The sequence below is a fragment of the Triticum dicoccoides genome, chromosome 3B (assembly GCF_002162155.2).
Source record: "Triticum dicoccoides isolate Atlit2015 ecotype Zavitan chromosome 3B, WEW_v2.0, whole genome shotgun sequence".
In the NCBI taxonomy this organism is placed as follows: domain Eukaryota; kingdom Viridiplantae; phylum Streptophyta; class Magnoliopsida; order Poales; family Poaceae; genus Triticum; species Triticum dicoccoides.
Window position 1 is genome coordinate 93307821 of NC_041385.1, and position 27600 is coordinate 93335420.

The 27600-nt window shown below is 42.2% G+C and overlaps 3 protein-coding genes across 5 annotated transcripts; all 3 read right to left on the bottom strand.

Moving 5' to 3' along the window:
- Positions 1-663: 663 nt before the first annotated feature.
- On the bottom strand, positions 664-3485 carry LOC119274965. 2 transcript variants are annotated; one of them, XM_037555734.1, is made up of 6 exons: positions 3371-3485; positions 2508-2736; positions 2116-2200; positions 1932-1986; positions 1256-1394; positions 664-1179 (listed from the first exon to the last, which is right to left on the bottom strand). In XM_037555734.1, the coding sequence occupies exons 2-6, from the start codon at positions 2679-2681 to the stop codon at positions 1033-1035; spliced, it is 600 nt and encodes a 199-aa protein (XP_037411631.1). In that variant the 5' UTR covers positions 2682-2736; positions 3371-3485; the 3' UTR covers positions 664-1032. The 2 variants fall into 2 exon arrangements, with proteins under 2 accessions (XP_037411631.1, XP_037411630.1); XM_037555733.1 differs by having other exon boundaries at positions 1932-2001.
- A 1627-nt stretch (positions 3486-5112) lies between these two features.
- LOC119274964 (probable staphylococcal-like nuclease CAN1) lies at positions 5113-7181 on the bottom strand. The gene is made up of 7 exons (XM_037555732.1): positions 6948-7181; positions 6622-6723; positions 6352-6539; positions 6208-6267; positions 5956-6115; positions 5576-5644; positions 5113-5447 (listed from the first exon to the last, which is right to left on the bottom strand). Exons 1-7 carry the CDS (start codon positions 7098-7100, stop codon positions 5346-5348), a joined length of 834 nt encoding a protein of 277 aa, XP_037411629.1. The 5' UTR covers positions 7101-7181; the 3' UTR covers positions 5113-5345.
- Positions 7182-11232: 4051 nt separating this feature from the next.
- Positions 11233-14102, bottom strand: LOC119274963 (alpha-ketoglutarate-dependent dioxygenase alkB homolog 6-like). 2 transcript variants are annotated; one of them, XM_037555731.1, is made up of 7 exons: positions 13819-14102; positions 13642-13702; positions 13492-13530; positions 12386-12498; positions 12038-12149; positions 11870-11916; positions 11233-11796 (listed from the first exon to the last, which is right to left on the bottom strand). In XM_037555731.1, exons 1-7 carry the CDS (start codon positions 13975-13977, stop codon positions 11620-11622), a joined length of 708 nt encoding a protein of 235 aa, XP_037411628.1. In that variant the 5' UTR covers positions 13978-14102; the 3' UTR covers positions 11233-11619. The 2 variants fall into 2 exon arrangements, with proteins under 2 accessions (XP_037411628.1, XP_037411627.1); XM_037555730.1 differs by having other exon boundaries at positions 12038-12293; positions 13819-14097.
- Between the last annotated feature and the right edge of the window lie 13498 nt (positions 14103-27600).

A 27600-nucleotide genomic window follows, 5' to 3' on the forward strand; every position in this document is an offset into this window, starting at 1 on the left:
CTCGATCAACATGCTTATGCAAATCGTCTGGTCGGAGAACCACCGAAGGGCTAGTGCTGCCGGAGTTTGTGAATGCGCACAAAGCTTTCCAGATTGGGACCAACATTTTGACCGGCGGACGCAGTTTCTGCTCATTCAGACCACAGGTTCCTGAGAAACCTAACACACATCTCCACATCTCCACATCTGAATCCGCGTTGCCAAGAGCCTAAGAAACTCATGAAATAGATTGGCCATCCAGCAACCAGAGCACATAGAGCGAAATAACAGAAAGTCGGTCATAGTACCTTCGACAACAACGCGCAACAAACACTTGCAAGAAGGAGCATTGCACGGTTCATGCTAACTCGAAGAGTTCTTCATGATGAGGATTATGATGGCACGGTTGGCATGATGATGACCTGATTGCTGAGCTCTTTGGAAACAGCCGCCTTCAATGTACAGATCTCCATCTGTAGATCCTGAGATCCACTGAGCACCGACGTTGTTCTGATCAACAAAAAAATGATGTACAGTACATGCAGTGTAGCGGCGAGCCAAAACGATCAGTAGATGCTTAATGTATCTTCTTGGTAAGCTGTAGCCTGATGATCCAATCTATTGTATTTTCACATCTTCTCCAAGGAAAAAAAGAAAGAAGAAAAATATTTACTGCAACGGATATGACTGCATGCAAGTGCCCAAGATTTTATTATCAGCAGTTGGACCATCCTTACAGTGTCACTACATTTGCACCCCAGAACATGGACTCCCATCTAGGAACTGAAAAAGGCATTATGGTACATTCTGTTGTGAATCTCCTTCGGTGGACAGAAATACCACATGGACAGGACAAAGTTACAAGTGGAGCGTTCAATTTCTTCTGCAGCTAAAGAGAAATAATTCGGTCGGACCGACCGGAAGGATCAGAGGCTCAGACCCCTGGTGGTATCACCAAAATCCTCCACTTGACAATTGATCTTCAGTTAGTGGTGACACAACTGAACATCCTGTTGTCACTCGGCAGAGAGAGAGAGGTCTTCAGGGAACTATTCAGGAGTCCACAGCACCATCCCCATCAACATGATTATGCAAATCATCTTGTTGAAGAACTACCGAAGGGCCAATGCTGCCGGAGTTTGTGAATGCGCACAGAGCTTTCCAGATTGGGAGCAACAGTTTGACGGGTGGATGCAGGTTCTGCACATAAGTCTCTTTCAGACCACAGGTCCCTGACATTGCACTTCAAAATCAATTGAAAGCAGGCGAGAGTTACCTGAAAAACGAGCATGGTCTCGTCTTCATCGCGTAGAAGCAATGCCAAGCTCCAGTAGCATGTAACGGGGGTCACACACTCATTCAGCACCGGCTGTAGGATCTTGCTGATGGGCACAAACTTGCGATCTACTCTTCCACTGTGAAAGATAACATACATGTCAAGGAGATAAAAAGGATCAAGAAGCCTCTGTTTTCTGTACCTTAATGAAAATAATGTAAAGGTCAAGAAGCCAAGCAGGCGATGGTCATGTCTAGTTAATGCAAAACAACTCTATCCTTTGCAAATCTTTTCACCAGCCAAGTACTGACAAGAGAGCAGTACTTTATTTCTGCTCAAATGCAAAGTACTTATTTAGTTAGGTATCCAAAGCCTTTAATTCCATATATCTGTTTGCGAAGCCAAGCAGGCGATGGTCATGTCTAGTTAATGCAAAACAACTCTATCCTTTGCAAATCTTTTCACCAGCCAAGTACTGACAAGAGAGCAGTACTTTATTTCTGCTCAAATGCAAAGTACTTATTTAGTTAGGTATCCAAAGCCTTTAATTCCATATATCTGTTTGCAATTGTTAAGTGCTCTTGAAATGCCATAAAACTTCGAGGAGTGACAAATGCTGACAGCAAGAGTGGAATCTGGATGCACACATGTAGACTCCATACTGGTTCTTTCATACCTCCAAAAGTGCTGTTCTAGCTGAATACCAAAAGCTGGCATGATCACCAATGACTCTGCACATATAAGCACTTCCAACATGGATGGTGATAAACAAGAGTATCCCATTGTTATGCAACTTTAAGGTGAAAGTTCACTGCAAAGCAAGAAAATGGGGTAACAAAGAAACAATATCAGCGTCCAACCTTTCTTCACAGGCTTGTATTGCAAGCATTTAGCGACGATAGCAGAAAACGGAACACTCCAAAAGGAACCAAGGCATAAACTCTCCTGAAACAATTAAGCACGGAAAGTCATTACATATAGAGTGGGACAATCACAGGCATGAAAAATGTGCTAACCTACACCACCTGAATCAAAACCACAGCATGGTGATAGCATCATCAATAAGACATTTCTAATATGATTTTTTTAGGAACCTAACATATTTGTTCGTAAGTGCTTCCGTATGGCTAGCACAAAAAACTCATGAAAACATATGAGCACATAAGCAAGCAGAGCACCTGATTCGAACAGTGGGATAGTGAAAAACCAATCAGCCATACTTGGGTTTTCTGAATGAGTCCAAGTAAACTACCTTCGACAACAAGGTATGGGAAACATTCGCAAGAAGACACATCACACCGACATATGAAAACAGCACCCGGAACGCGCTCCTCTCCACAAAGACATCATGAATATTAACTCCACTCTCGCAGCGATGCATGTATCTGTACATGCCACTCGAAATCCCCTGCGCTTGCTGCTTCATGGTCTCAACGCATCAAACGATCCCAAGCTTTTCGTACAGGTCACAGTTAAACCACCTATGGCACATTAGCATCCGGCAGAAGCAACTTAATAATTATGCTATGTTGTGAAGTGACCGAAACAGTAGCAAGCACCACAGTGGTACTCCCTCCGTTCGGAATTACTTGTAGAAATGGATGTATCTAAATGTATTTTAGTTCTATATACATCCATTTCAGAGACAAGTAATTCCGAACGGAGGGAGTACAATACAGATGATATGATCTTGAAAAACTGAAAAAAGGAAACATATCAGTTGTTGCACAGTGCAGTGTCCCCCCATCGAAAAAAGCAGAACAAAAGTACTACTAATTCATCTCAACTATTGACGGGTGAAACATTCATGCAGCGCACTGTGACGTTGAAGGAACAATTAAGTAACCAGGCATCCAACGGTACTAGTAGTAATCAACTGCATCAGATGCAAATCTGATGCAGACACACTGATGTCAAAGCAAGAGATACATTTGAGGATAGATGATTCTCCGGCCTCCGCGTGGTAAGATGCATATAGACAGATTTGGGGACAGTTGGTGAATGGGTTTTTCACAAGTAATTAAGCAGGGAATTAAGACCTTGGAGCGGCGGGATTAGGGACCGCGGTGAAGAAATCCTCAGGCGGGGTATTAGGGTTTCGGCAGGCGGGCGTACCTCTGTCGTCGGCGGAGTAGAAGATCCTCCCCGGTGTCCTCCGTTGGCGGTCGCCGGTCCTCAGCTAGTTTGCGCGGAGACCCCTGATGGAAATGGAATTTCACACTGGTCATTTGTTACTTCTGCGCCTCGAGCAGAGCACGGCCTGACCGCCGACGCAGTGGCGTAGCTGTAGGGCATGGACCACCCTGGAATTTGGCCCATTAGTTTAGTACTTCTCTAAAAAAAAGAAACATACCCAGGCCCAAATCAGGTCTTAGCCCATGTACGCGTGTATGTACGCTGATCGTTCCCAACACCCCGTCGTCTCCTTTTCCTCTGGTGATCTGGGCTCTAGAAGTCTGAAAGACTGAAACCTAGCGCCATCGCCCAGCGCAAGGCCGGCACTCCGGCAGGGCACAGGCTGACGGCGACGGACAGGCGGCCAGCAAAGGACGCGCGTCCCAGCGGCCGATGAAGGAAGCGCGCACGCACACATAGGTATAGCCCCGTGCAGTGCGCACTAGTTGTTTTCTTTTCTACTTCAATTCAGAGTAAGATTTTTGTTCTTCTCTAATTCAAAGCACAATTTCCTTTTGCTATGAAGATTCGAACGATTTGTTGAGTGCAAGCTTTAAAGTTTTTTGTAATTGATAATTTGTCAATTGAACCGATTGAATCATTAGGGCTTTGTTCCAACTGAGTTAATGTACTCCCTCCGTTTCTTTTTACTCCGCATATAAGATTTGATCAAAGTCAAACTACGCAAAGTTTGACCAAGTTTATATAAATAAATATGAACATCTACAATACTAAAACTATATAGTATGAAAATATGTTTCATGGTGCATCTGATAATATTGATTTCATATTGTGAATGTTTATATTTTTTAATATAAAGTCAGTCAAACTCTACAAAGCTTGACTTTGACCAAACCTTATATACGGACTAAAAAGAAACGGAGGGAGTATTAACTTTTTTGTACAACCGTTGCAAAAATGAAGAGGACAGGAGACATTGCATCCCTTTTTTTTATATGGATCCGACAAATAAGGTGTTTTATATTTTAAGCGAATGTAAGGCTTGAACATGAATTTTAATATGCTTTGATAGACCTTATTGATATGTGCTTTGGATATATTCTGTGTGCATATGTTAGATTTGATAAATTTGTGGTGTAATTCTTCTGGTGCCAATTGGACCACCCTGACATAAAATCCTGGCTATGCCACTGTGCCGACGATGGACTCCAAAGAGGAGGCAGAATGGAATTTTTGGGTTCACATGTGCAATGTATAGCACATTTTTTTTTTGTTCTCGCTTGAAATTTTGTGTCTTATGTTAACCATTTGTTTCTTTTTCGATAAAGAATGATTTTATTATCTTAAAATGTAGCATCAAGCGGATACAAAGCATTATGAGTAATACCTGGCCTCTGCATAATTAAGATGCACACGGCCCAATATGAAGGTCTGACAAAAATTGATGAAAAAAACCCGACAAATCGGCAACAGTAGAGCCCTATAGACCGACACTATGCCTATGTCGATGGAGGTGGTGGATCGATCCGAAGGTTATGTTGTCACCCATGTTGGGAAAAAACCTCCATAGCCACCTGCTCCAATCGCATACAAACCACCATTTGTTTCTTGAGTACAAATTTTGTTTGTAACTCAAAACTTTTATACTGGAAATATTCGTCCCGGCAAACCTCAATTCCTAGGTCTGCCACTGGCTAGGAGTATTCAATCCATTACCACCAATTGATCATCAGATCATGTTTTACAGAAATCATTGCAGGTTTTACAACAGTCTAATGCAGAAAAGAGAATGAGTCCCTAATCGGAGCTTACACCAATCGATGCTGCCTGCTTCATTCTACAGAGGTTGTTACAACATGAAAGTGTTGAGATTCAGAGAACACATTATACAGTGTTTGAAGCTATTGTTCTGGTCTAGTCGTCTAGAGATCTTTGGGCACGAGTCACTGATGATTCACCATCTCCTCGTGCGCTTCTCCTTCCTCCATTCCCATGGCTTCTCAGGGTTCAGCAGCGCCCACAGACCCAACCCGCTCGCATGCGCCTGCTTCTCCCACTGACAAAATTTTAGTCTGTCAAGGTCTTTTCAAGTGTATATATGGTAGGTTGAAGAAATGTTCAGAGTGCGCTATACTGCTCTTCAGTCATGTGAATTGAAGCTGTCAAGCGAATCATACTGCTTACCTCGGCAAGCTCAGGCCGTTGATCATACGCAGAGTAGTGCCATGTGAGGCCTTTCTTCAGCATGTGTTCCTGTTAAAGCAAGATATGAAAACTTGATTGTTTCTTAATTGAAAAGTCGCTAAGTGGTTAACAAGCCCATAAAGCATGTATTTATCTTCAGCTGAGGAGATACGTCATGATTCCTGCAGAGTTTAATAGTATTATTTTAAGCGTGTTGCTCCGATTTATGCTCTGGTAAAAGTTCTAAGAACTTACAAAATCTTGAATACACGTTCAGTTTTTTTTCTTTAAGTAATTCACATTCATTACTTGCATACGCTATTTCCAGTAAAACAGACCTCCAAAGGTGACTCCAAAGAGATAATAATATGACATATTACCTGCACGAAGACCCCATTGCAGTAAACATCTCCAACTAATCGACCGTACCAGTCAGTTTCATATATGGGAATCTTTAAGGTCCTTCCCTGCACAAGCCTCACAAGCTCCTCTTTTGCCTCTTTACCATAAGGCATCGAGTTCTCTGGTGCATCAATCCCTCTGCATTGCATCGTTTCGTTCTATAATATCTCAACTGCAGTCCAATAAGAAGAAAGCCCTTGACCATGGATTGGGACCAAGATGTGACAAACCTTAGCCTGATTCGGTACTTCTTCGCGAGAACCTGTTCCCCTGTCAAGTCAGGAACTTGCCTGCACTTAGAAGAAGTTTCAGAACGTTCAGTAGGTGAGACCGCACAGAAATAGGCAGTTGCCTGATGTTAATTTTGAAGTTACCTATATCCGGCATCCACTATGATATTCTGCAGCGTGTCAGCCTTCTCATAGTTCTTGGCCGCCCGTGCCTTGGTTCGCTCTGACACAGCTTCCCAAACTTCACGGGGCACATTGCCGGACTCACGAGGGTCAGCCGCGTCAACATACACCGTGATTGTGTCACCGTCGGCCACAGCCTTCGCATCCACCTAAGAGGCTAGCATGCAAATCTCTGAGTGATATACCTTCGTGGCCAATGCAAAAGGAGACACCAAGACAGGGAGGCCTTACAGGGAGCGTGTGCAGCTCATACTTCACACCATGAAATTTGGGTGTGGCAATATAAGCATCGGGTGCCAATAAATCTCTCCAAAAGGAACCCAGAAATGGCACCTTCTCTCGTAAGAACGAAAACAAGACAATGAATTAGCTAATGATATAAATCATTGCAGCACAGTTCTTCGGCAGCTGGATCTGCAATGCTACTGGTAGGGAAGGATCAACAGCAACAGCCGAGCCAATCGAGGCATACAGAAAAAGAACCGTTGGCCCCGTTGACTGTTACCAGTTGGGAATGGGATTATTCAGGCATTAAGCTTCTGAGATAATATCAATACCTTGGGGAGCAGGGTGTGGCGAGAGATCGCGACGAGGATAATGGCGCCGATGAAGCACAACAGAGACGTCGACGCGCGTCTCCTGGCGGCGCCGCCATGGGCACGGGCTCCCCTGTCGCGGCGAAGAAGCCTGCGAGTGTGAGAGGCGTACATACCACCGGGCACTTGGACTGGCGGAACACCCTCGGGCGCCGCGCCGCGTGGAGCCGGGCCAGGGGGACGCCGAGGCTGCCCACTCCGGGCGGGGGGCAGCAAGGGAGGCTCGCCGGCACCGGGCAAGGACCGGTCAGCCAGCAGCGTGCGGGTGCGGCGGCGCGGCGTTCGAGCCGAACTGGGCTTTTTCTCTTTCAGTGCAGCCGAACCGGGGTGGTGGGACGTATGACATAGCCCATGGGCCGTATAGTCGTGTGCGTGGGCTTGCGTGCTTTCTGAAGCCGTATTAGGACCGTGCCATGCAAGAATTATCAGGGCATGTAGATAAGACAACCTTATCTTTAAATCTTGCATGTAATTTTAAAGATGACAAAAAAGTATGCCTACAATGGGTTATATCTTAGTCTTATCTTCAATAACTAGTCATTTCTTAATACATGGTGAGACAAATTATGCTAAAAGATCATCTCTTGTTTTATCTTAAATAAGAGAAGACAAGTCTTTTCTTATGAATTCTCTCTCCTCCACCCCATCATTTATCCTACGTGGCACTCCTAAGATAACATCATTGTACATGCTCTCATCAGTCGAACAGAGCGGACTGTAGCAGGGCTCGCAGCCCGGCATCAACATCACATCTTCATACCCTTGTAAAAAAAAAAGACATCTTCATACACCGTTGAAAAAAGAACACATCCCATAGCCATTTTTAGGAGACCATTGCCATTTTCATTATCGTAGCCTTCATCCTCATCAGACTAATTACTTGCAATCAGATTAATTACTTGTAATCAAAATTCCATCGCGAGACGCGTGGAATTACAAGAGACCTTCACCAGTCTTGAAGATTGCGGTTTGTAAAAGAAAAATACTCCCACGAGGCCTGTATGTATGTATGCATTTTCAAGCTCTGAGAGGAAGAAAGAAAGGAAAAAAAATGAAACAAGGCTATTATGACAACTCATTTCTATAGTATTTTTTTTGGAAAACTTTATTGCAAATTACCGCTATGGTGAGACTACACAGTCGAAAGTGTAATGCACTTATTTACAGTATACACTGTGTCTCTTTATCCCAACAACATGAGCAAGGGAATTTACGAACGTGCCATGATTCTTTTTAACATGACCATGAAAATTTCTAGAAATGGTAAGTCGGCCTTGGTACAAAGGGGAGAATATCCAGTGATACCACACCTTAAATGCTCCCATGATATATAAACAATAACAACAACAAAGCCTTTAGTCCCAAACAAGTTGGGATAGGTTAGAGGTGAAACCCATAAAATCTCGCAACCAACTCATAGCTCTGGCACATGGATAGCAAGCTTCCACGCACCCCTGTCCATAGCTAGCTCTTTGTCGATACTCCAATCCTCCAGGTCTCTCTTAACGGACTCCTCCCATGTCAAATACGGTCGACCCCGCCCTCTCTTGACATTCTCCGCACGCTTTAGCCGTCCGCTATGCACTGGAGCTTCTGGAGGCCTGCGCTGAATATGCCCAAACCATCTCAAACGATGTTGGACAAGCTTCTCCTTAATTGGTGCTACCCCAACTCTATCTCGTATATCATCATTCCGGACTCGATCCTTCCTCGTGTGGCCACACATCCATCTCAACATACGCATCTCCGCCACACCTAACTGTTGAACATGTCGCCTTTTAGTCGGCCAACACTCCGCGCCATACAACATTACGGGTCGAACCGCCGTCCTTAGAACTTGCCTTTTAGCTTTTGTGGCACTCTCTTGTCACAGAGAATGCCAGAAGCTTGGCGCCACTTCATCCATCCGGCTTTGATTCGATGGTTCACATCTTCATCAATACCCACATCCTCCTGCAACATTGACCCCAAATACCGAAAGGTGTCCTTCCGAGGTACCACCTGACCATCAAGGCTAACCTCCTCCTCCTCACACCTAGTAGTACTGAAACCGCACATCATGTACTCGGTTTTAGTTCTACTAAGTCTAAACCCTTTCGATTCCAAGGTTTGTCTCCATAACTCTAACTTCCTATTTACCCTCGTCCGACTATCGTCAACTAGCACCACATCATCCGCAAAGAGCATACACCATGGGATATCTCCTTGTATACCCCTTGTGACCTCATCCATCACCAATGCAAAATAGATAAGGGCTCAAAGCTGACCCCTGATGCAGTCCTATCTTAATCGGGAAGTCATCGATGTCGACATCACTTGTTCGAACACTTGTCACAATATTATTGTACATGTCCTTGATGAGGGTAATGTACTTTGCTGGGACTTTGTGTTTCTTCAAGGCCCACCACATGACATTCCGTGGTATCTTATCATAGGCCTTCTCCAAGTCAATGAACACCATATGCAAGTTCTTCTTTTGCTCCCTATATCTCTCCATAAGTTGTCGTACCAAGAAAATGGCTTCCATGGTCGACCTCCCAGGCATGAAACCAAACTGATTTTTGGTCACGCTTGTCATTCTTCTTAAGCGGTGCTCAATGACTCTCTCACATAGCTTCATTGTATGGCTCATCAGCTTAATTCCACGGTAATTAGTACAACTCTGAACATCCCCCTTGTTCTTGAAGATTGGTACTAATATACTCCGTCTCCATTCTTCTGGCATCTTATTTGCCCGAAAAATAAGGTTGAAAAGCTTGGTTAGCCATACTATCGCTATGTTCCCGAGACCTTTCCACACCTCAATGGGGATACAATCAGGGCCCATCGCCTTGCTTCCTTTCATCCTTTTTAAAGCCTCCTTCACCTCAGACTCCTGAATGCGCCGCACAAAACGCATGCTGGTCTCATCAAAGGAGTCGTCCAGTTCAATGGTAGAACTCTCATTCTCCCCATTGAACAGCTTGTCGAAGTACTCCCGCCATCTATGCTTAATCTCTTCGTCCTTCACCAAGAGTTGGCCTGCTCCGTCCTTGATGCATTTGACTTGGCCAATATCCCTCGTCTTCCTCTCCCTGATCTTAGCCATCTTATAGATGTCCCTTTCACCTTCCTTCGTGCCTAACCGTTGGTAGATGTCCTCATATGCCCGACCCCTTGCTTCACCAACAGCTCGCTTTGCGGCCTTCTTCGCCATCTTGTACTTCTCTATGTTGTCTGCACTCCTATCCAGGTATAGGCGTCTGAAGCAATCTTTCTTCTCTTTAATCGCCTTCTGGACATCATCATTTCACCACCAGGTATCATCTTCGCTTCTCCTTTCCCTGGACACTCCAAACTCCTCCGAGGCCACCTTACGAATGCAAGTCGCCATCTTCATCCACACATTGTCCGCATCCCCTCCTTCCTCCCAAGGCCCTCCCATGATATGATATAAAAAAATCAATTTTAATTTTTTCAACAAATTCTGAAAAAAATGATGAGTGTTCACAACGAATATGTTTACAACCCCTTAAAATTTCAGCTTCAAATTCGAAAAACACATTGAGAAACAAAAAATACAAATCCAGACAAGAATAGTGTCAATTTTATTTTTGTCCTTTTGTGACTCTATTCATGCTAAATTTGTCTTTTTTGTTTCTCAATGTGTATTTTGAATTTGGACGTTTTTTTAGCGATCGTACTTACAAACATTGTGAACTTTCACCCCCAAAAAAAGATCAGATTTTTTGAAACATCTAAAATTATTTTTTCCAAAGATGATATCATGGGAGCATTTAAGGTGTGGTATCACCCAACCTAGTACAAATGTGGACAACACAAAGATTGTTGACGGCTTGTCGCTGGCCCGGGTTCAAAGTCTCACTCTGCAGTTTCTCTTATAAGAATATAAGGCAGAGTGGCTTCTAGACTTCTAGTTCCCCATTTTCATTTTTTTAAGTTTCCTTGCATGAAACCACGACAACATTTCATGAATTTCATTACAAGTCTTGTTTTCTGAATTTCATTACAGCTAACATGCAAATGATCCGCCATTTGCTGGTTCATGGAAGAAAAACAGAAGACTTTGGTTGTTCTAACGAAAAATCATGACCTCCCTCATGTGGACGGGATCATGAGCATATTTCTCCAACGACTTTCATCACAAAATAAATCATGGCCGGAATGATCTCTACTTACTTATATATACAATGTCCTGGTTCTGCCAAATTCAAATAATCTTAATCACCAGTGCAGCTATATCCCATGAAATATATTCGGAAATTACTAGTAGAACTAATAGTTCATTCTACCGTTACATTCAAGAAAATTCATGCATATTTTCTACATTGATATGATCAGTCAAGGATAAACACTCTGATTCACCACATCAAGAACGAAACATATGTGCCATAAAAAAAAGAACGAAACATATGTGATCATGGATAAACTGCAGCACAACTGAACCCTGTCCGCCGAGGGGATTTCACATTTTGTAATGCTGAACGATCGAAAGACATACACCGGCCAGATAGGGGCAATATGGGGTGTTCCTCTCATCCTCTGATTTGCTAGCATACTTCTTTGAATCTACTACAGTTCTTTCTCACCGTTGTCCCACCGGCTATGCTGATGTAAGCAGGCCATACGGATACTAGAATTTAAACAGCTTACTATGCACATTCAACACTAGCCGGCACGTCAACGAGACTCTTGTCGTGGTCCTGCGGAAGGTGCCACTTGGCTCAGAGCTAACACTGCTATCTGCTTTGCCTGGGCTGTAATCATGGCTTAGATGCTTGAATTGTGGGCACTGTGAGACATTTGCAACCTGTAGAATGCAAATGACGCAGATTGTTAGTTTGCTGGTATTTGGAGTGCTTTGCACTGGGCAAAAGTTTCACCTTGTCTAGATTATGCAGCTCATTGTCTTGTATACCATGTAGGAAGTCTGCAAATGTCATGAAAATATAAATAATCAAGGCCTAGTTTTGTCGCACACAAAAAAGACAGCCTTACTCTGAAGAGGTTTTTATATCTAGCTAATTCAGGAAAGGAGCTACAGGGCTAACCTGTATAAGCCTGATCTTTGAATATTAAGAGGCTGCAGGGCATTAGTAGAAGTGACGAAGAAGCAGGACCAGCTTCCTTCATGCCTTCAACCTTATAAGAACCATTACTCTCCTGCAACTCATCAGATTGTGTATTTTGGAGATGTGTATGTTCGAGCCCTCTGAGCTTTCCATGGGGTGTGAAATCAAGCACAACCGGTGAAGCAAGGGATATGATAGCGACAACAGGAAAATAGGCAGGACCATCTTGGTGTGGCTGAAAGGTGCAGTGTTATTGTACTTCAGTGAAGTGCAAACCATAAAAGATGTACCAGAGAAATAAACATTATGGAGCTGATGATTACTGACCATGATCCCTTGATTAGGATGATACTCATTAATCAGAACATGGTTGATTGCAGAAGGAAATAAACCAGTCCACTGGCAGATTCTGCCAGTTATCTTTGTAAGCCATGGAGGTACTGCAATATTAGACAAATGAACATAATTTCAATGCTAAAAACTGATGACTACCTAACTAAGAAAAAAAAAGGAATGTTCACTATTTGTAATTTTAAGTACTCGTCATATTTCTAGTTCCTGACAAAACACTTTTTTTTGTATGCTGTACAACGCCAAGCATGCATAAATGCCAGCCTTATGATGTCATAGACCAAAAATAATAATTTACACAAAAAGAGCACGCAATCTGTTGTTGGGAATCACTTGCTTGTGCAATGCCCCTACGCGAACGATATCTGGTACCGGCTGGCGTGTGGTCGCTGATCAAGAATCTCATCGAGGGGAGGTACTGTTATTTTGTTCTTGCCCTCCTGTACATCCCCTCTTTTTCTTGTCTTCCTTTTTCGTGTTTCCTATTTCTGTAATCTCCCAGAGTTGAGATCTTCCCAGCTCTCCCATTGACAATGAATAGCCCGATACAGTTATTTTCTTAAGAATAAAACACAACATTTTTGTTTCACTAATAGAAAGAGAAAACGTAAGACAATGCATATTGCGTTTGCAATTTATTTACAAGATCTTTTTACATGTCTCTACCACAAACACTCATAGCGATTTTGCCATTGTATGGATTACAGAGGGGGTAGGGGCATCTAAAATAAATTTCTGTTTAAACCGTTTTAACAGATTTTATTTGACTGGTGGAAAGAGAGAACAGATGATAATACAAATAGTTCTTGTCATCTCTCAAAACTGAGAACATGAGATCTTCTTTCATCTCTCTACCGTAAGCTCTGATGGGAATTTCGTCATTTGTAAGGATTCTAGAGGGGGGCAGAGGGCATCCATACTATGTTAGCAAGCTTATGGCAGCCAAATTATGGAGGAACAACGAATTCCTTAACTATCTCCGTATAATCACATGGGTGCATTTGAGTTATGTAAAGCATGCTTCATAATGACACAGAATCCACAAAATTGTGCTGAACATTACAATGTTGATGGATACTCACACGCCTGCGGCAGTAGCCCCTTCTCATGCACCACTCTTCCTGCACAGCACAGGATGACCAAATCAACACTTCCCCAGAGCCGAGAAAAGAAAAGAATAACGCAGATTTCCAATCAGGGATTCAGGCAGGGGCTGCAACCGGCACACGCACCCCAGTTCTGGAGCCGCCGGTTTTTCAAAATCTTCCACTTGGGCGCCGGTGCCTGATATATCTGCAACGGAATTCGCCACCAGAGCGTCAAACCACACGAGCAAGACAGAAGAAAGCGAAACCAAAGTAGGGGATCGGGCGAGTAGTAGAAAGGAGAGGGTTAGTCCAGTACAGTACATGGTGGAGGAGCTGGGCCTGCTCGGTCTGGGAGATGAAGTCGGGAACGTATAGGACGGTGGGGATGGAGCCGACGGCGTAGTCCCCGGGAATCCTCAGGCACAACTCCGGCGAGGGGTTCCCCTCCGCCGCCGCTTTCTGGGTCGCCTTTTCCTCCATTGCTGCTTCGGCCGAGGATGCTCGTGCTACTTCCCTGAAATCATTGGTTAAGGGCAAACCTGGCCGGGCCGTGCTATTAGGACCGGCCCGCGGGCACAGATTTTGGCCCGGCACGGCAGGAAGAAAGAAGTATACAAATCACCCCCAAATCTGATCTTTGGGATCTCCCGGCATTACTGTTGCACTGCTGTCGATCGCTGTGTGCTGTTGTCGGCAACGACGGCCCACAGGCGTGCGTGCTTTCCATGGCTCCACGTCTCCATCGTGTCCACTGATTGTCTTGACAGTTTTTACCGGGCTGGGATTTCGTATTTTTTCTTGCACTTGTTATGCTAGTAGCCTCGAGTCTGTAGGAGCAAGTATGCACTGAAGGAATGGACTGAAAAATCTTGGTCCCAGTTTTGGGGCTGTAGTACTGAAAAAATAATATGCAGGGGCAAGTAGCCTCGAGTCTGTTTTGGAAATTAGTATGCACTAAAAATTAGTAGTATTTCCTCCCAGATTTGGGGCTATAGTACTAGTCATGCAGTTACAAATTCTGAATTATGAAATGATGATGTATTTCTGAATTCTCTGCGTGTGCACTTGTTAATCTGTTGCTTCTGATCTTTTTTTGCTTCTGATCTTGTGAACCCAGGGAGTTGACTGCAGATATTTTCTTTGGCATGATGATCCGCACAGTCCATTTGTGAGCATGTTGCTTGGTGATTTGTGCGATGTTGTGTATCGACTGAGGAATGAAAATGGCTTGCTCAACGCCAGCTTGTCGAAGAACAAGATGTTGGATACGTATGTGTGTGATTTGGAAGTCAAGCATCATGGAGAAGTTGCTGGCCTGAAGAATTTTGCAAGGGGAATTCCCCTCACCCAAACCCACACCTCTGCGGCGCACGCGATCGTACACCGGTGCTCACGATTCTGCCGACGAACGACACCAGAAACGGAGCAGAGGAGCAACGGAGATGGAGGCGCACGCACCTGGACACATTGTTTTGTTTGGAGACAGGCAAGTAGCAGATGACGACGGCGGACGGCGACGGCGGCCGAGCCCTAGTGAACGGAAGAGCGATTCTGGAGGCGAGGGGAAAAGGAAAAAAAGGAAGGGGGCGAGGGGAAAAGGAAAGAAAGAAGAGGGGGAGAACTGGCTAATGGGACCCATTCAAAGTTTTTTTGCCCTGTCAGCATCTAATCGGCATCAGGGGAGACAAAAACCGCTCAAGATTTGATTAATAAAACCACTAAAGGATGCTATTAACCCGATTTTAGTAATTTGAGGGTGTGATTTGTCCCGGTTTTGAGTTAAGAAGGGGTATGTATCCTAAAGATCAGATTTGGGGGTGATTTGTATACTTCTTTCAGAATAAAAGGATCGGGCTGGCCTTGGGCCCTCCATGGATCAAGGCCAACCCTGAAGTCAAGCATTTAAGGCCGACCCGGCACGCATCCCTTTTACAGTGTTGTGTATTTGTTCTTAATGTTTCATACCTGTATATATTTTTGGATTTTCTGTATTCTTTCTTAATTTTCATTTTTTTTCTGTATTTCTTTAATTTTCTAGATTCTTCTGTATTTTCTATTATTTTTATATTTGTCCGTATGTAGAAAAATTCCTTAATATTTTATACTCCATCCGATTCTTTTTTCTCTGCGTATAACTTCTGCCCATTTTTCCCTAATTAGTCTGCGTACTACCTTTTGCTGGCGACTGTCTCCATTTGTGCCCCACACCTACCGCGTACGCATTCATTACTTTGACAGCGGCACTGGCGCTCCAACAAGTCAGAGCGGCATGCAAATAGGGCCATGGCGCATGTGTGGGGGGAAGAGAAATACAGATTGAAGCGGCCACCCAATCTGTTGATTACAATGATTAAACAAATTGCGCTCTCTTCGGGAATTCCTTATTTGACGCGCGCTGTGTCAAACTGTCGGCACTTCGCAGAGTGATCGAGCGACGTGATGGGCCGGCCAATTATGCGTAGGCAGTTCCTGTACTATACTGTCCGGTTTTGGGAACCTTCCAGAAGGTTTCCTGAACTGGTTTATTTTCTTTTACCGGTTTTCTTTTTAGTTTTTGTTTTTCTATTTTCCCCCTTTTTCTTTTTGTCATTTTTCTGTTTCTTTTTCTTCTTTCTATTTCCTTTTTCTGTTTTTTGTCTCTCTTTCCTATTTTGAGTTTATTTTTTCTTTCTTCACTTTTTTCACATTTTTGAAAAATGTTCCAAAAACTCAAAAAATTTAAATTCTAAAAATTGTCCGTGAGTTCAAATTATGATATAATTGACAAAATTTTCCATTTTTAAAATATTTTTCTAGTTCCAAAAATGTTCCTGTTTTAAAAAAATTGTTCGCAAATTTCAGGAGTTTCGAAATTGTTTAGTTTCGAAATTCTGTTCACATATTTCAAAAAATGTTCGGGCGGTTCAATTCATGTTCCCGTTTTAAATAAATTGTTTGCAAATTTCAAAAAATTTGCACATTTTCATTTTTGAGTTTCAAAATTTGTTCAAAAATTTTAGAAAATGTTCGGGCAGTTCAAAACATGTTCCTGTTTTAAAAAACTGTTCAAATTTAAAAAAATGTGCATGTTCTCATTTTTTCAGGAGATTTGAAATTGTTCAGTTTCAATTTTTCGTTCACAATTTTCAAAAAATGTTCGGGCAGTGGAAAACATATTCCTGTTTTCAAATATTGTTCCCAAATTTTAAAAATGTGCACATTTTCATTTTTTCAGGGGTTTTGAAATTGTTCAGTTTCAATTTTTGTTTGCCTATTTCAAAAAATGTCCTTGTTTTTGTATTTTTCAAAATATGTTCGTGTTTTCAAATTTTGTCTTGGAATTTCAAAAAATGTTCCTGATTTTCAAAAATATTTCAGTTCTAAAATTTTATTCGCAAATTAGCAATTCGTTTGTGTTTCACAGATCCCTTTGTTTTTTCAATAAAAAATGCTTTTGAAATTCAAGATATAATTTGGATCTGCGCTGCGGGTTGGTTCCTTAAGCTTGGCACCGCTATAAAATCAGTAACGACTGCTAGTTCAACCGGTAGAACCACAGGCACCCGCCTGTGCGAAACCATGCCTGTTTGCCGCAGCGAGCGGCGAATAGGAGCTCCCCTCTCTTCGTGCATGTAAGGGGCGAACTGGTCCAAAATATACACAGCGAGGACCTCCTTGGTATCTGCACTTCTACTTATGCACAGAGAAATAAGGATCGGAGGAAGTACTTTACTAAAATTGTAAAACGCGGAAGGCCGGAGGCCAAAACAACCCAGAAGGTCTTAAAAACTGGTTCAATATAATCATCTTTTGTGGTCAAGTTTTGACAATTGGCCGCATCTGAGGCGACCGAAATCACCTTGGCTTCTGACATGTGTTGAGTATAGTTGAGGTGAGCTACGCATCGAAAAGGTTCCCGCCCAGCCGTACCTTAGGCGTGAAGTGTTGCGATTAATAATAAATGTGCTAATGAGCTGGTCCCACATGTTATTAGAGCAAATGGGGTCTTAAAAACTGGTTCAACATAATCATCTTTTGTAGTCAAGTTTTGACACTTGGCCGCATCCGAGGCGACCGAAACCACCTTGGCTTCTGACATGTGTTGTGTATAGTTGAGGTGAGCTTCGCATCGAAAAGGTTCTCGCCCACTCGTGCCTTAGGCGTGAAGTATTCTGATTAATTATAAATGTGCTAATGAGCTGGCCCCACATGTTATTAGAGCAAATGGTTCTGATGAACTTTGCTACTCTTAGAGCATCCAGAGCCTGTCCCCTTAAAACGTCCTCGTATGTCCGGGCGGATAGTTGGACAGGTGAGAGAAGATAAAAAATGTCACCCAATCAGTGTCCTTATTTTGTTCTCATATGTTTGGGTTGTAAGTATGTGGGTGCCCGGACAATGTACCACAATGGATTTGGCATAGTGACAAAGTAAAGCAAACCCATCAATGGGAGGAAAATTCCATGGGAGGAAATGAGGGTGCCCGGGCAATGTACCACATTGGATTTGGCCCACCTTGGCCCATCTGTTTCTCTTCATTTGCTCATTTTTTTCCTTTCTCTCTCCATCCCCATCAATTACATATATGTGTCTGGACAATATGGGGGATATGTTGTGTGCAATGCACAGACAAATAATGGCTCAAAGCGGACGCGCCCGGACGCCATAAGCATATAGGGCACCAAATTAATCCATGGTGATTGTAGATACACTTACCTCATATAGGTAAGAGGGACCATGTTAAAAGAGTTCACTTAATTAATACTATAAGACTAGTGACAAAAACAGAAGTTTATCAGCATATATAGGTAGCTGCATTCGACTCAACAACAACCTATGAATCAGCATTTTTCTGTTCAAAAACAACAGCAACAGTCCAATCCAAGTAAGCGTTGTACACCACAATCACACAAATTAATCACCAAGTACAACAACAACACAATGACACCAACCAATCTCAATGTGCCCCGGCCTCCTCTGCTTCACGACCCTGCTCCGTTCTAGCTTAGCTAGTCCTTTCACTACACCAAACTTGTAAAAAGTACAGTGGTGCGAGCGCTGCTCTGGGCTACGGATCTGCAGTGCAGCAGGCCACGAATCAATCAATCAGCCGTCCATGATCACAGCACATACACACAACAGTTACAACATATGTCTCGAGCTCTCTCCTTGCGGCATGTGGAAACGGATCACGCGTTACTGTTGCGCTTGGCCTTCTGCTACTCCCACGGCTCATGCGGCTTGGACGCCGTCCATAGGTCCTTGCGGGTCATTGATCTACAACATAGATATGCAAAACTGTAAGATTAAGTTCATGATAAATTAAGTTCAATTAATCAAATTACTAATGAACTCTCACTTAAATGAATATCCCTCAGGTTATCTAAGTGATACGTGATCCAAATCAACTAACCCATATTCGATCATCACGTAAGATGGGGTAGTCATCAATGGTGAACATCTCTATGTTGATCATATCTACTATATGACTCACTTCGACCTTTTGGTCACCAGTGTTTTAAGACCATGTCTGTACATGCTAGACTCGTCAAGTTTAACCCAAATATTCTGCATGTCCAAAACTGTTTTACACCTGTTGTATGTGAATGTAGAGTCTATCACACCCGATCATCACGTGGTGTTTCGAAACGGCGAACTTTCTCAACGGTGCATACTCGGGGAGAACACTTATATCTTGAAATTTAGTGAAGGGAGCATCTTATAATGATACCGTCTTTCTAAGCAAAATAAGATGCATAAAAGATAAACATCACATGAAATCAAAATATGTCACATGATATGGTCATCATCATCTCGTGCTTTTGATCTCCATCTCCAAAGCATCATCATGATCAACATCGTCACTGGCTCGACACCTTGATCTCCATCGTTGCATTGTGGTAGTCTCACCAACTATTGCTTCTACAATTATTGCTAACGCATAGTGATAAAGTAAAGCAATTACATGGCATTTTTATTTCATACAATAAAGACACAACCATAAGGCTCCTGCCGGTTGCCGATAAATTATAAAACATGATCATCTCATACAACAACGTATATCACATCATGTCTTGACCATATCACATCATAACATGCCCTGCAAAAACAAGTTAGACAACCTCTACTTTGTTGTTGCAAGTTTTACGTGGCTGCTACGGACTTCTAGCAAGAACCGTTCTTACATACGGCAAAAACCACAACGGTGATTTATCAAGTTTGCTGTTTTAACCTTCTTCAAGGACCGGTCGCAGTTAAATTCGATTCAACTAAAGTAGGAGAAACAAACACCAGCCAGCCACCTTTATGCAAAATTAGTTGCATGTCTGTCGGTTGAACCAATCTCATGTACGTGGACATATAAGGTTGGTCCGGGCCACTTCATCCCACAATACCACCGAATCAAAATAAGATGTTGGTGGTAAGCAGTATGACTATCACCACCCACAACTCTTTGTGTTCTACTCGTGCATATCATCTACGCATACATCTGGCTCGAATGCCACTGTTGGGGAACATCGCATGGAAAACAAAAAAAAATTCTATGCACACGCAAGATCTATCCATGGAGATGTATAGCTAGGAGAGGGGGAGAACATCTTCATACCCTTGAAGATTGCTAAACGGAAGCGTTTATCAACGAGGTTGATGTAGTCGTACACCTTCATTATTCGTTCCGATCAAGTACCGAACATACGACACCTCCACGTTTAGCACACGTTCATCTCGATGACGGATGTCTACTAGAACTACGTCTGTATTTCCCCAAAGAGGAAGGGATGATGTAGTATAGCGACGGTAGGTATTTCCCTCAGTGATGAGACCAAGGTTATCAAACTAGTAGGAGAACCTCCTCACACCACGTAAACATCACCTACACACAAATAACAAATACTCGTAACCCACGTGTTAAAGGGGTTGTCAATCGCTTTCGGGTACGACGCTTCAAGATAGGCAAATAACGTGAGGTAAAAGTGGTAGATAGGATAAATAGATCGCGGAACAAATAAATTATAGCAAGGTATTTTTGTATTTTTGGTTTAATAGATTTAAAAATAAATGTGAAGGAAAATAGATCGCAAAGACAAATATGATGAAAAGAGACCCGGGGCCCGTAGGTTTCACTAGTGGCTTCTCTCGAGAAAAATAGCAAACGGTGGGAAAACAATCACTGTAGAGCAATTGATAGAACTTCAAATAATCATGACGATATACAGTCAATGATCATTATATAGGCATCACATCCAAGATTAGTAGACCAACTCCTGCCTGCATCTACTACTATTACTCCACACATCGACCGCTATCCAGCATGCATCTAGTGTATTAAGTTCATGGAGAAACGAAGTAATGCAATAAGAACGATGACATGATGTAGACAAGATCTATTTATGTAGAAATATACCCCATCTTGTTATCCTTAATAGCAACAATACATATGTGTTGTTTCCCCTTTTTTCATTGGGATCAAGCACCGTAAGATCGAACCCATCACAAAGCACCTCTTCCCATTGCAAGATAAATAGATCAACTTGGCCAAACCCCAAATATCGGAGAAGAAATACGAGGCTATAAGTAATCATGCATATAAGAGATCAAAGAAGACTCAAATAACTTTCATGGATAAAAACATAGATCTGATCATAAACTCAAAGTTCATCGGATCCCAACAAACACACCGCAAAAAGGCTTACATCATATGGATCTCCAAGAGACCATTGTATAGATAATAAAGAGAGAGAGAGAGAGAGAGAGAGAGAGAGAGAGAGAGAGAGAGAGAGAGTAAGCCATCTAGCTACTAACTACAGACCCGTAGGTCTACAAAGAACTACTCACGCATCATCGGAGAGGCACCAATGGAAGTGGTGAACCCCTCCGTGATGGTGTCTAGATTGGATCTAGTGGTTCTGGACTCTGCGGTGGCTGGAATTGATTTTCGTCGACTCCCCTAGGGTTTCTGGAATATTGAGGTATTCATAGAGCAAAGAGGCAGTTCAGGGTGCACCCGAGGTGGGCACAACCCACCTGGGCACGCCTGGGCCCCCAGACGCGTCCTGGTGGGTGTTTCCCCCCTCGAGGCACTGATACGTCCATTTTGTATCATGCTTTTATATCAATATTTATTGCATTATAGGCTGTTACTACAGATTATGTCACAATACTTATGCCTTTTATCTCTTATTTTATAAGGTTTACATGAAGAGGGAGAACACCGGTAGCTGGAATTACCTTATCATAAAACTATATGTTACCGATAATTTCAGTGCTTGCAGAGAATACCTTAATGAAAACCACTTGTCATTTCCTTCTGCTCCTCGTTAGGTTCGACACTCTTACTTATCGAAAGGACTACGATAGATCTCCTATACTTGTGGGTCATCAAGACTCTTTTCTGGCACCGTTGCCGGGGAGTGAAGCGCCTTTGGTAGGTGGAATTTGGTAAGGAAACATTTATATAGTGTGCTGAAATTTACTGTCACTTGTTACTATGGAAAATAATCCTTTGAGGAGATTTTCCGGGGTATCTTCACCCTGACCAGAAGAGAAAAGAGTTGCTCCTCAACCTACTTAACCTACTGAAAATATTTATTTTGAAATCTTTGGGTATGATAGAGAAACTGCTAGCTAATCCCTATACAGGAGATGGAACATTACATCCCGATATGCACCTAATCTATGTGGATGAAGTTTGTGGATTATTTAAGCTTGCAGGTATGCCCGAGGATGTTATCAAGAAGAAGGACTTTACTTTATATTTGAAGGGAAAGGCATTGACATGGTTTAGGCTATGTGATGATACTGGATCATGGAACTACAACCAATTGAAATTGGAATTTCATCAGAAGTTTTATCCTATGCATCTGGTTCATCGTGATCGTAATTGTATATATAATTTGTGGCCACGTAAAGGAGAAAGTATCGCTCAAGCTTGGGGGAGGCTTAAGTCAATGTTATATTCATGCCCCAATCATGAGCTCTCAAGAGAAATTATTATTCAAAAAATTATGCTCGGCTTTATCTCAATGATCGCTCCATGCTCGATACTTCTTGTACCGGTTCTTTTATGATGAAGACTATTGAATTCAGATGGAATTTATTGGAAAGAATTAAACGCAACTTTGAAGATTGAGAACTCAAGAAGGTAAGGAGTCAGGTATAACACCTAAGTTTGATTGTGTTAAATCTTTTATGCATACCGATGCTTTTCGTGAACTTAGCACTAAATATGGACTTGACTCTGAGATAGTAGCTTCTTTCCGTGAATCATTTTCTACTCACATTGATCTCCCTAAGGAGAAGTGGTTTAAATATCATCCTCCCATTGAAGTAAAGGTAGTAGAACCTATTAAAGTTGAAGAAAAAACTATTACTTATGAAAGCACAAGTGCTCCCTGGGTGATTTTGGTAATTCATGACAACATATCTCTTGTTGGACTAATAGCTCCACCTAGTGCATTTCAGATAAGTTCAACATTGGAGTGGCATGGACATGGACAAGAGGATATGGAACCCCTTCAGGATGCTAAGGACAAGTATTGGCAAAAGCTTAAGACTCTACATTTTCCATTTTAGTGATCCAAGGTCATATTGAGTCCATAGGAGAGCCAATAATATTAAAAGGGGATGAGGTGTTGCTTAATGGCTTGCTTGCTCAAAGTGCTTAGTGATATGCTCCAAAACCCCCAGCCACTTTCTCACATCCACATATGTCCTAAACCTAAATGTCAAACTTGGCCCCATCGACTTTGTCTATCCGGCGCTACCGAGTTTCATCATATTCAGCCACTGCCAAACCCTAGTTACTTCGGTCTCACCGATGGGATCTCGGTCTCACCAAGATGGGCTTGCATACTCTCTGGGATCTATTGCAACATTTTCGACCTAACCAAGTTTGTTCAGTCGGTCCCACCGAGTTTGCTTGACCAATTCTCTGTTTACTTATTACCAAAATCGGTCTCACCGAGTTTGAGTAATCGGTCAAACCGAGTCGAGGTTTTACCCTAACCCATGCACATCGGTTTCACCGAGATGACTATATCGGTCCCACCGAAAATCCTAACATTCACATTTTTACCTAAATCGGTCTGACCGAGTTTGCTGATTCGGTCCCACCGAGTTTGGGAATCTGTGTGTAATGGCTAGATTTTGTGTGGAGGCTATATATACCCCTCCACCCACTCTTTATTCGTAGAGAGAGCCATCAGAACAAATCTACACTTCCACTACTCATTTTCTGAGAGAGAACCACCCACTCATGTGTTGAGACCAAGATATTCCAATCCTACCATATGAATCTTGATCTCTAGCCTTCCCCAAGTTGCTTTCCATTCAAATCATCTTTCCACCATAGCCAAATCTGTGAGAGAGAGAGTTGAGTGTTGGGGAGACTATCATTTGAAGCACAAGAGCAAGGAGTTCATCAACAACACACCATTGATACGTCTCCGTCGTATCTATAATTTTTGATTGTTCCATGCCAATATTCTACAACTTTCATATACTTTTGGCAACTTTTTATATTATTTTTGGGACTAACATTTGATCCAGTGCCCAGTGCCAGTTCCTGTTTGTTGCATGTTTTATGTTTCGCAGAAACCCCATATCAAACGGAGTTCAAATGGGATAAAAACGGACGGAGAATATTTTTGGAATATTTGTGACATCTGGGAAGAAGAATCAACGCGAGACAGTGCCCGAGGGGGCCACGAGGTAGGGGGCGCACCCCTGACCCTCGTGGGCACCCCGTAAGGCGGTTACTGGTCTTCTTTGGCCGCAAGAAAGCTAATTTTCGGAGAAAAATCTGGGCGAAGGTTTCAACCCAATCGGAGTTACGGATCTCCGGATATAAAAGAAACGGTGAAAGGGCAGAATCTAAAAAGCGCAGAAATAGAGAGAGACAGAGAGACAGATCCAATCTCGGAGGGGCTCTCGCCCCTCCCACGCCATGGAGACCAAGGACCATAGGGGAAACCCTTCTCCCATCTAGGGAGGAGGTCAAGGAAGAAGAAGAAGAAGGGGGACTCTCTCCCCCTTGCTTCCGGTGGCGCCGGAATGCCGCTGGGGCCATCATCATCACCGCGATCTACACCAACAACTTCACCGTCCTCATCACCAACTCTTCCCTCCTCTATGCAGCGGTGTAATCCCTCTTTTACCCGATGTAATCTCTACTTAAACATGGTGCTCAACGCTATATATTATTTCCCAATGATGTAATGGCTATTCTATGATGTTTGAGTAGATCCATTTGTCCTATGGGTTAATTGATGATCGTGATTGGTTTGAGTTGCATGTTTTATTATTGGTGCTATCCTATGGTGCTCTCCGTGTCGCACAAGCGTGAGGGATCCCTGCTGTAGGGCTTGCAATATGTTCATGATTTGCTTATGGTGGGTGGCGTGAGTGATAGAAGCACAAACCCGAGTAAGGGGGTTGTGGTGTATGGGATAAAGGGGACTTGATGCTTTAATGCTATGGTTGGGGTTTACCTTAATGATCTTTAGTAGTTGCGGATGCTTGCTAGAGTTCCAATCATAAGTGCATATGATCCAATAAGAGAAAGTATGTTAGCTTATGCCTGTCCCTCAAATAAAACTGCAATAGTGATTACCGGTCTAGTTATCGATTGCTTAGGAACAAATAACTTTCTCGTGACAAAAAGCTCTCTACTAAAACTAACTTAGTTGTGTCTTCATCTAAACAACCCCTAGTTTTTATTTACGTGCTCTTTATTATCTTGCAAACCTATCCAACAACACCTACAAAGTACTACTAGTTTCATACTTGTTCTAGGTAAAGCGAACGTCAAGCGTGCATAGAGTTGTATCGATGGTCGATAGAACTTGAGGGAATATTTGTTCTACCTTTAGCTCCTCATTGGGTTCGACACTCTTACTTATCGAAAGAGGCTACAATTGATCCCCTACACTTGTGGGTTATCAAGACCTTTTTCTGGCGCCGTTGCCTGGGAGTCATAGAATGGGGTGAATATTCTCGTGTGTGCTTGTTTGCTTTATCACTAAGCAATTTTTATTTGCTGTTCTTAGTTGTTTCCTATCTTTAGTAAAATATCAAAAAAAACATAGTTGTACCTACTACACCAATGGTTGAAGAACCACTCAAAATCCATCACACTCCTGAAGCTTTTTACTTGGATCATCTTTGATCCCTTTGTGCTCGTGCTGAAACCCCAACTAGCTTAGTTGAGGGAAAATCTTTAGATGAGCATGCTTGTTATGTGCGACACCATATATCTAAAAAAGGGAGACTTTTACTGGATCAAATTCATCATTTGCAATGCTATGCTTGGAATTTATGTGAAATATATGATTTTACTTGTTGTTCTGAAAACCCTAAGAAACACCTTCCCTACCAATGTGAGTTTAGTGATAATGGAATCGTATCTTTGTATGCTAAGGGTGTTTATAATTACTATGATGTTCAACAAATTGAAGAATTTGTTGCTTTTAAGGGTGCTTATGAAATTGCTTCTTTGATTGAAAAGTATGATGCTACTCTCTACAAATCTAAATTTTTTGCCATATATAAATATTGTTATGATAATTATGCTTCTAATGCCTATGTTAAACCATATATTGAGGATTCCTCCGCTGTCCAAGAAGAGACTAATATTTTGCAGGAGTCTATGGAAGAAGAAATTATGGAAACTGTGAGCTCATTGGATGAAAAAGATGATGAGGAGAGTGAAGAACAAAAGGAGGAAGAGTGGATTAGCTACCCGTGCCCACCTTCTAATGAGAGTAACTCTTCAACTCATACATTGTTTAATTCCCCTTCGTGCTTACCGAAGGATGATTGCTATGATCCCTTTAATTCATTTGAAACATCCCTTTTTGATGATGCTTGCTATGCTTGTGGCCAAGATGCCAATATGGATTATGCTTATGGAGATGAACTTGCTATAGTTCCTTATGTTAAACATGAAATTGTTGCTATTGCACCCACACATGATAGTCCTATTATCTTTTTGAATTCTCCCTACCACACTATATCGGAGAAGTTTGTGCTTATTAAGGATTATATTGATGGGTTGCCTTTTACTACTACATATGATGATTTTGATAGATATAATATGCATGTGCTTGTTGCTCCTACTTGTAATTATTATGAGAGAGGAACTATATCTCCACCTCTCTATGTTTCCAACACGATAGAATTGCAAGAAACTGCTTATACTATGCATTGGCCTTTACTTGGTGTGCATAAATTGTTCTTTTATGAAATGCCGATGCATAGGAAGAGAGTTAGATTTCGTTGTTGCATGATATATGTTACTTTGTGCTCACTACTAAATCATAAATCATTGTTAATTAAAATTGGCTTTGATATACCTTCTGATCTGGGTGGATCCATTACTTGAGCACTATATGCCTAGCTTAATGGCTTTAAAGAAAGCGGTGCCAGGGAGACAACCCGGAAGTTTTAGAGAGTCATTTATTTCTGTTGAGTGATTTTATATAGTTTTAAAAAAGAGGGGAACCCAAAACCTTTCAAAAAGGAAAGTGAAAGTGAGAGAGACAAGCATTGTTGAAGTGGGAGAGCTCCTTGAACTTTGTTCATGCTCACGGAAACTTTGTGAATCTTAATTACAGAAAATTTTCATCAAAAATAATTATCCCCTTGTGCAATTCCATTGTATTATAAAAATAATGTGCTAAGGTTAGCCTTTAGGTTGTTTACAATGCTTGTTGGTTTGTATGGTGCAGGACAGAAACTTTGGCTGTAGTGCGCGATTTTAAATTTTTTTACTGGAACGTCAAACGGTTCTGAAACTTTTTGCTCTGTATTGCTATACAAATTGTTTGTTTTCCTAATTTTGGTAGAATTTTTGGAGTACCAGAAGTATGCTGAATGTTTAGATTTCTACAGACTGTTCTGTTTTTGACAGATTCTATTTTTGATGCATAGTTTGCTTGTTTTGATGAAACTATCAATTTCTATCAGTGGATTAAGGCATGGAAAAGTTATATTACAGTAGACACAATACAAAAACAAAATATGAATTGGTTTGCAACAGTTAGAGTAGTGATTTGCTTTATTATACTAACGGATCTTACCGAGTTTCTGTTGAAGTTTTGTGTGGATGAAGTGTTTGATCGAGAA

Excerpts from the sequence above, each read along its gene's own strand:
- LOC119274963 (XM_037555730.1), bottom strand. The coding sequence starts at position 13,977 with ATGGAGGAAAAGGCGACCCAGAAAGCGGCGGCGGAGGGGAACCCCTCG. Across the intron at positions 13,531-13,641 it reads CCGGCGGCTCCAGAACTGGG|GAAGAGTGGTGCATGAGAAG; the intron begins GTGCGTGTGCCG and ends TGTGCTGTGCAG. Across the intron at positions 12,499-13,491 it reads GGGGCTACTGCCGCAGGCGT|TACCTCCATGGCTTACAAAG; the intron begins GTGAGTATCCAT and ends CTAATATTGCAG.
- LOC119274965 (XM_037555733.1), bottom strand. The coding sequence starts at position 2,681 with ATGAAGCAGCAAGCGCAGGGGATTTCGAGTGGCATGTACAGATACATG. Across the intron at positions 2,201-2,507 it reads CCCATACCTTGTTGTCGAAG|GAGAGTTTATGCCTTGGTTC; the intron begins GTAGTTTACTTG and ends TAATTGTTTCAG. Across the intron at positions 2,002-2,115 it reads ATACAAGCCTGTGAAGAAAG|TGCTTATATGTGCAGAGTCA; the intron begins GTTGGACGCTGA and ends CCATGTTGGAAG.
- LOC119274964 (XM_037555732.1), bottom strand. The coding sequence starts at position 7,100 with ATGTACGCCTCTCACACTCGCAGGCTTCTTCGCCGCGACAGGGGAGCC. Across the intron at positions 6,724-6,947 it reads GCCACACCCTGCTCCCCAAG|GTGCCATTTCTGGGTTCCTT; the intron begins GTATTGATATTA and ends TTACGAGAGAAG. Across the intron at positions 5,645-5,955 it reads GCAATGGGGTCTTCGTGCAG|GAACACATGCTGAAGAAAGG; the intron begins GTAATATGTCAT and ends TTGCTTTAACAG.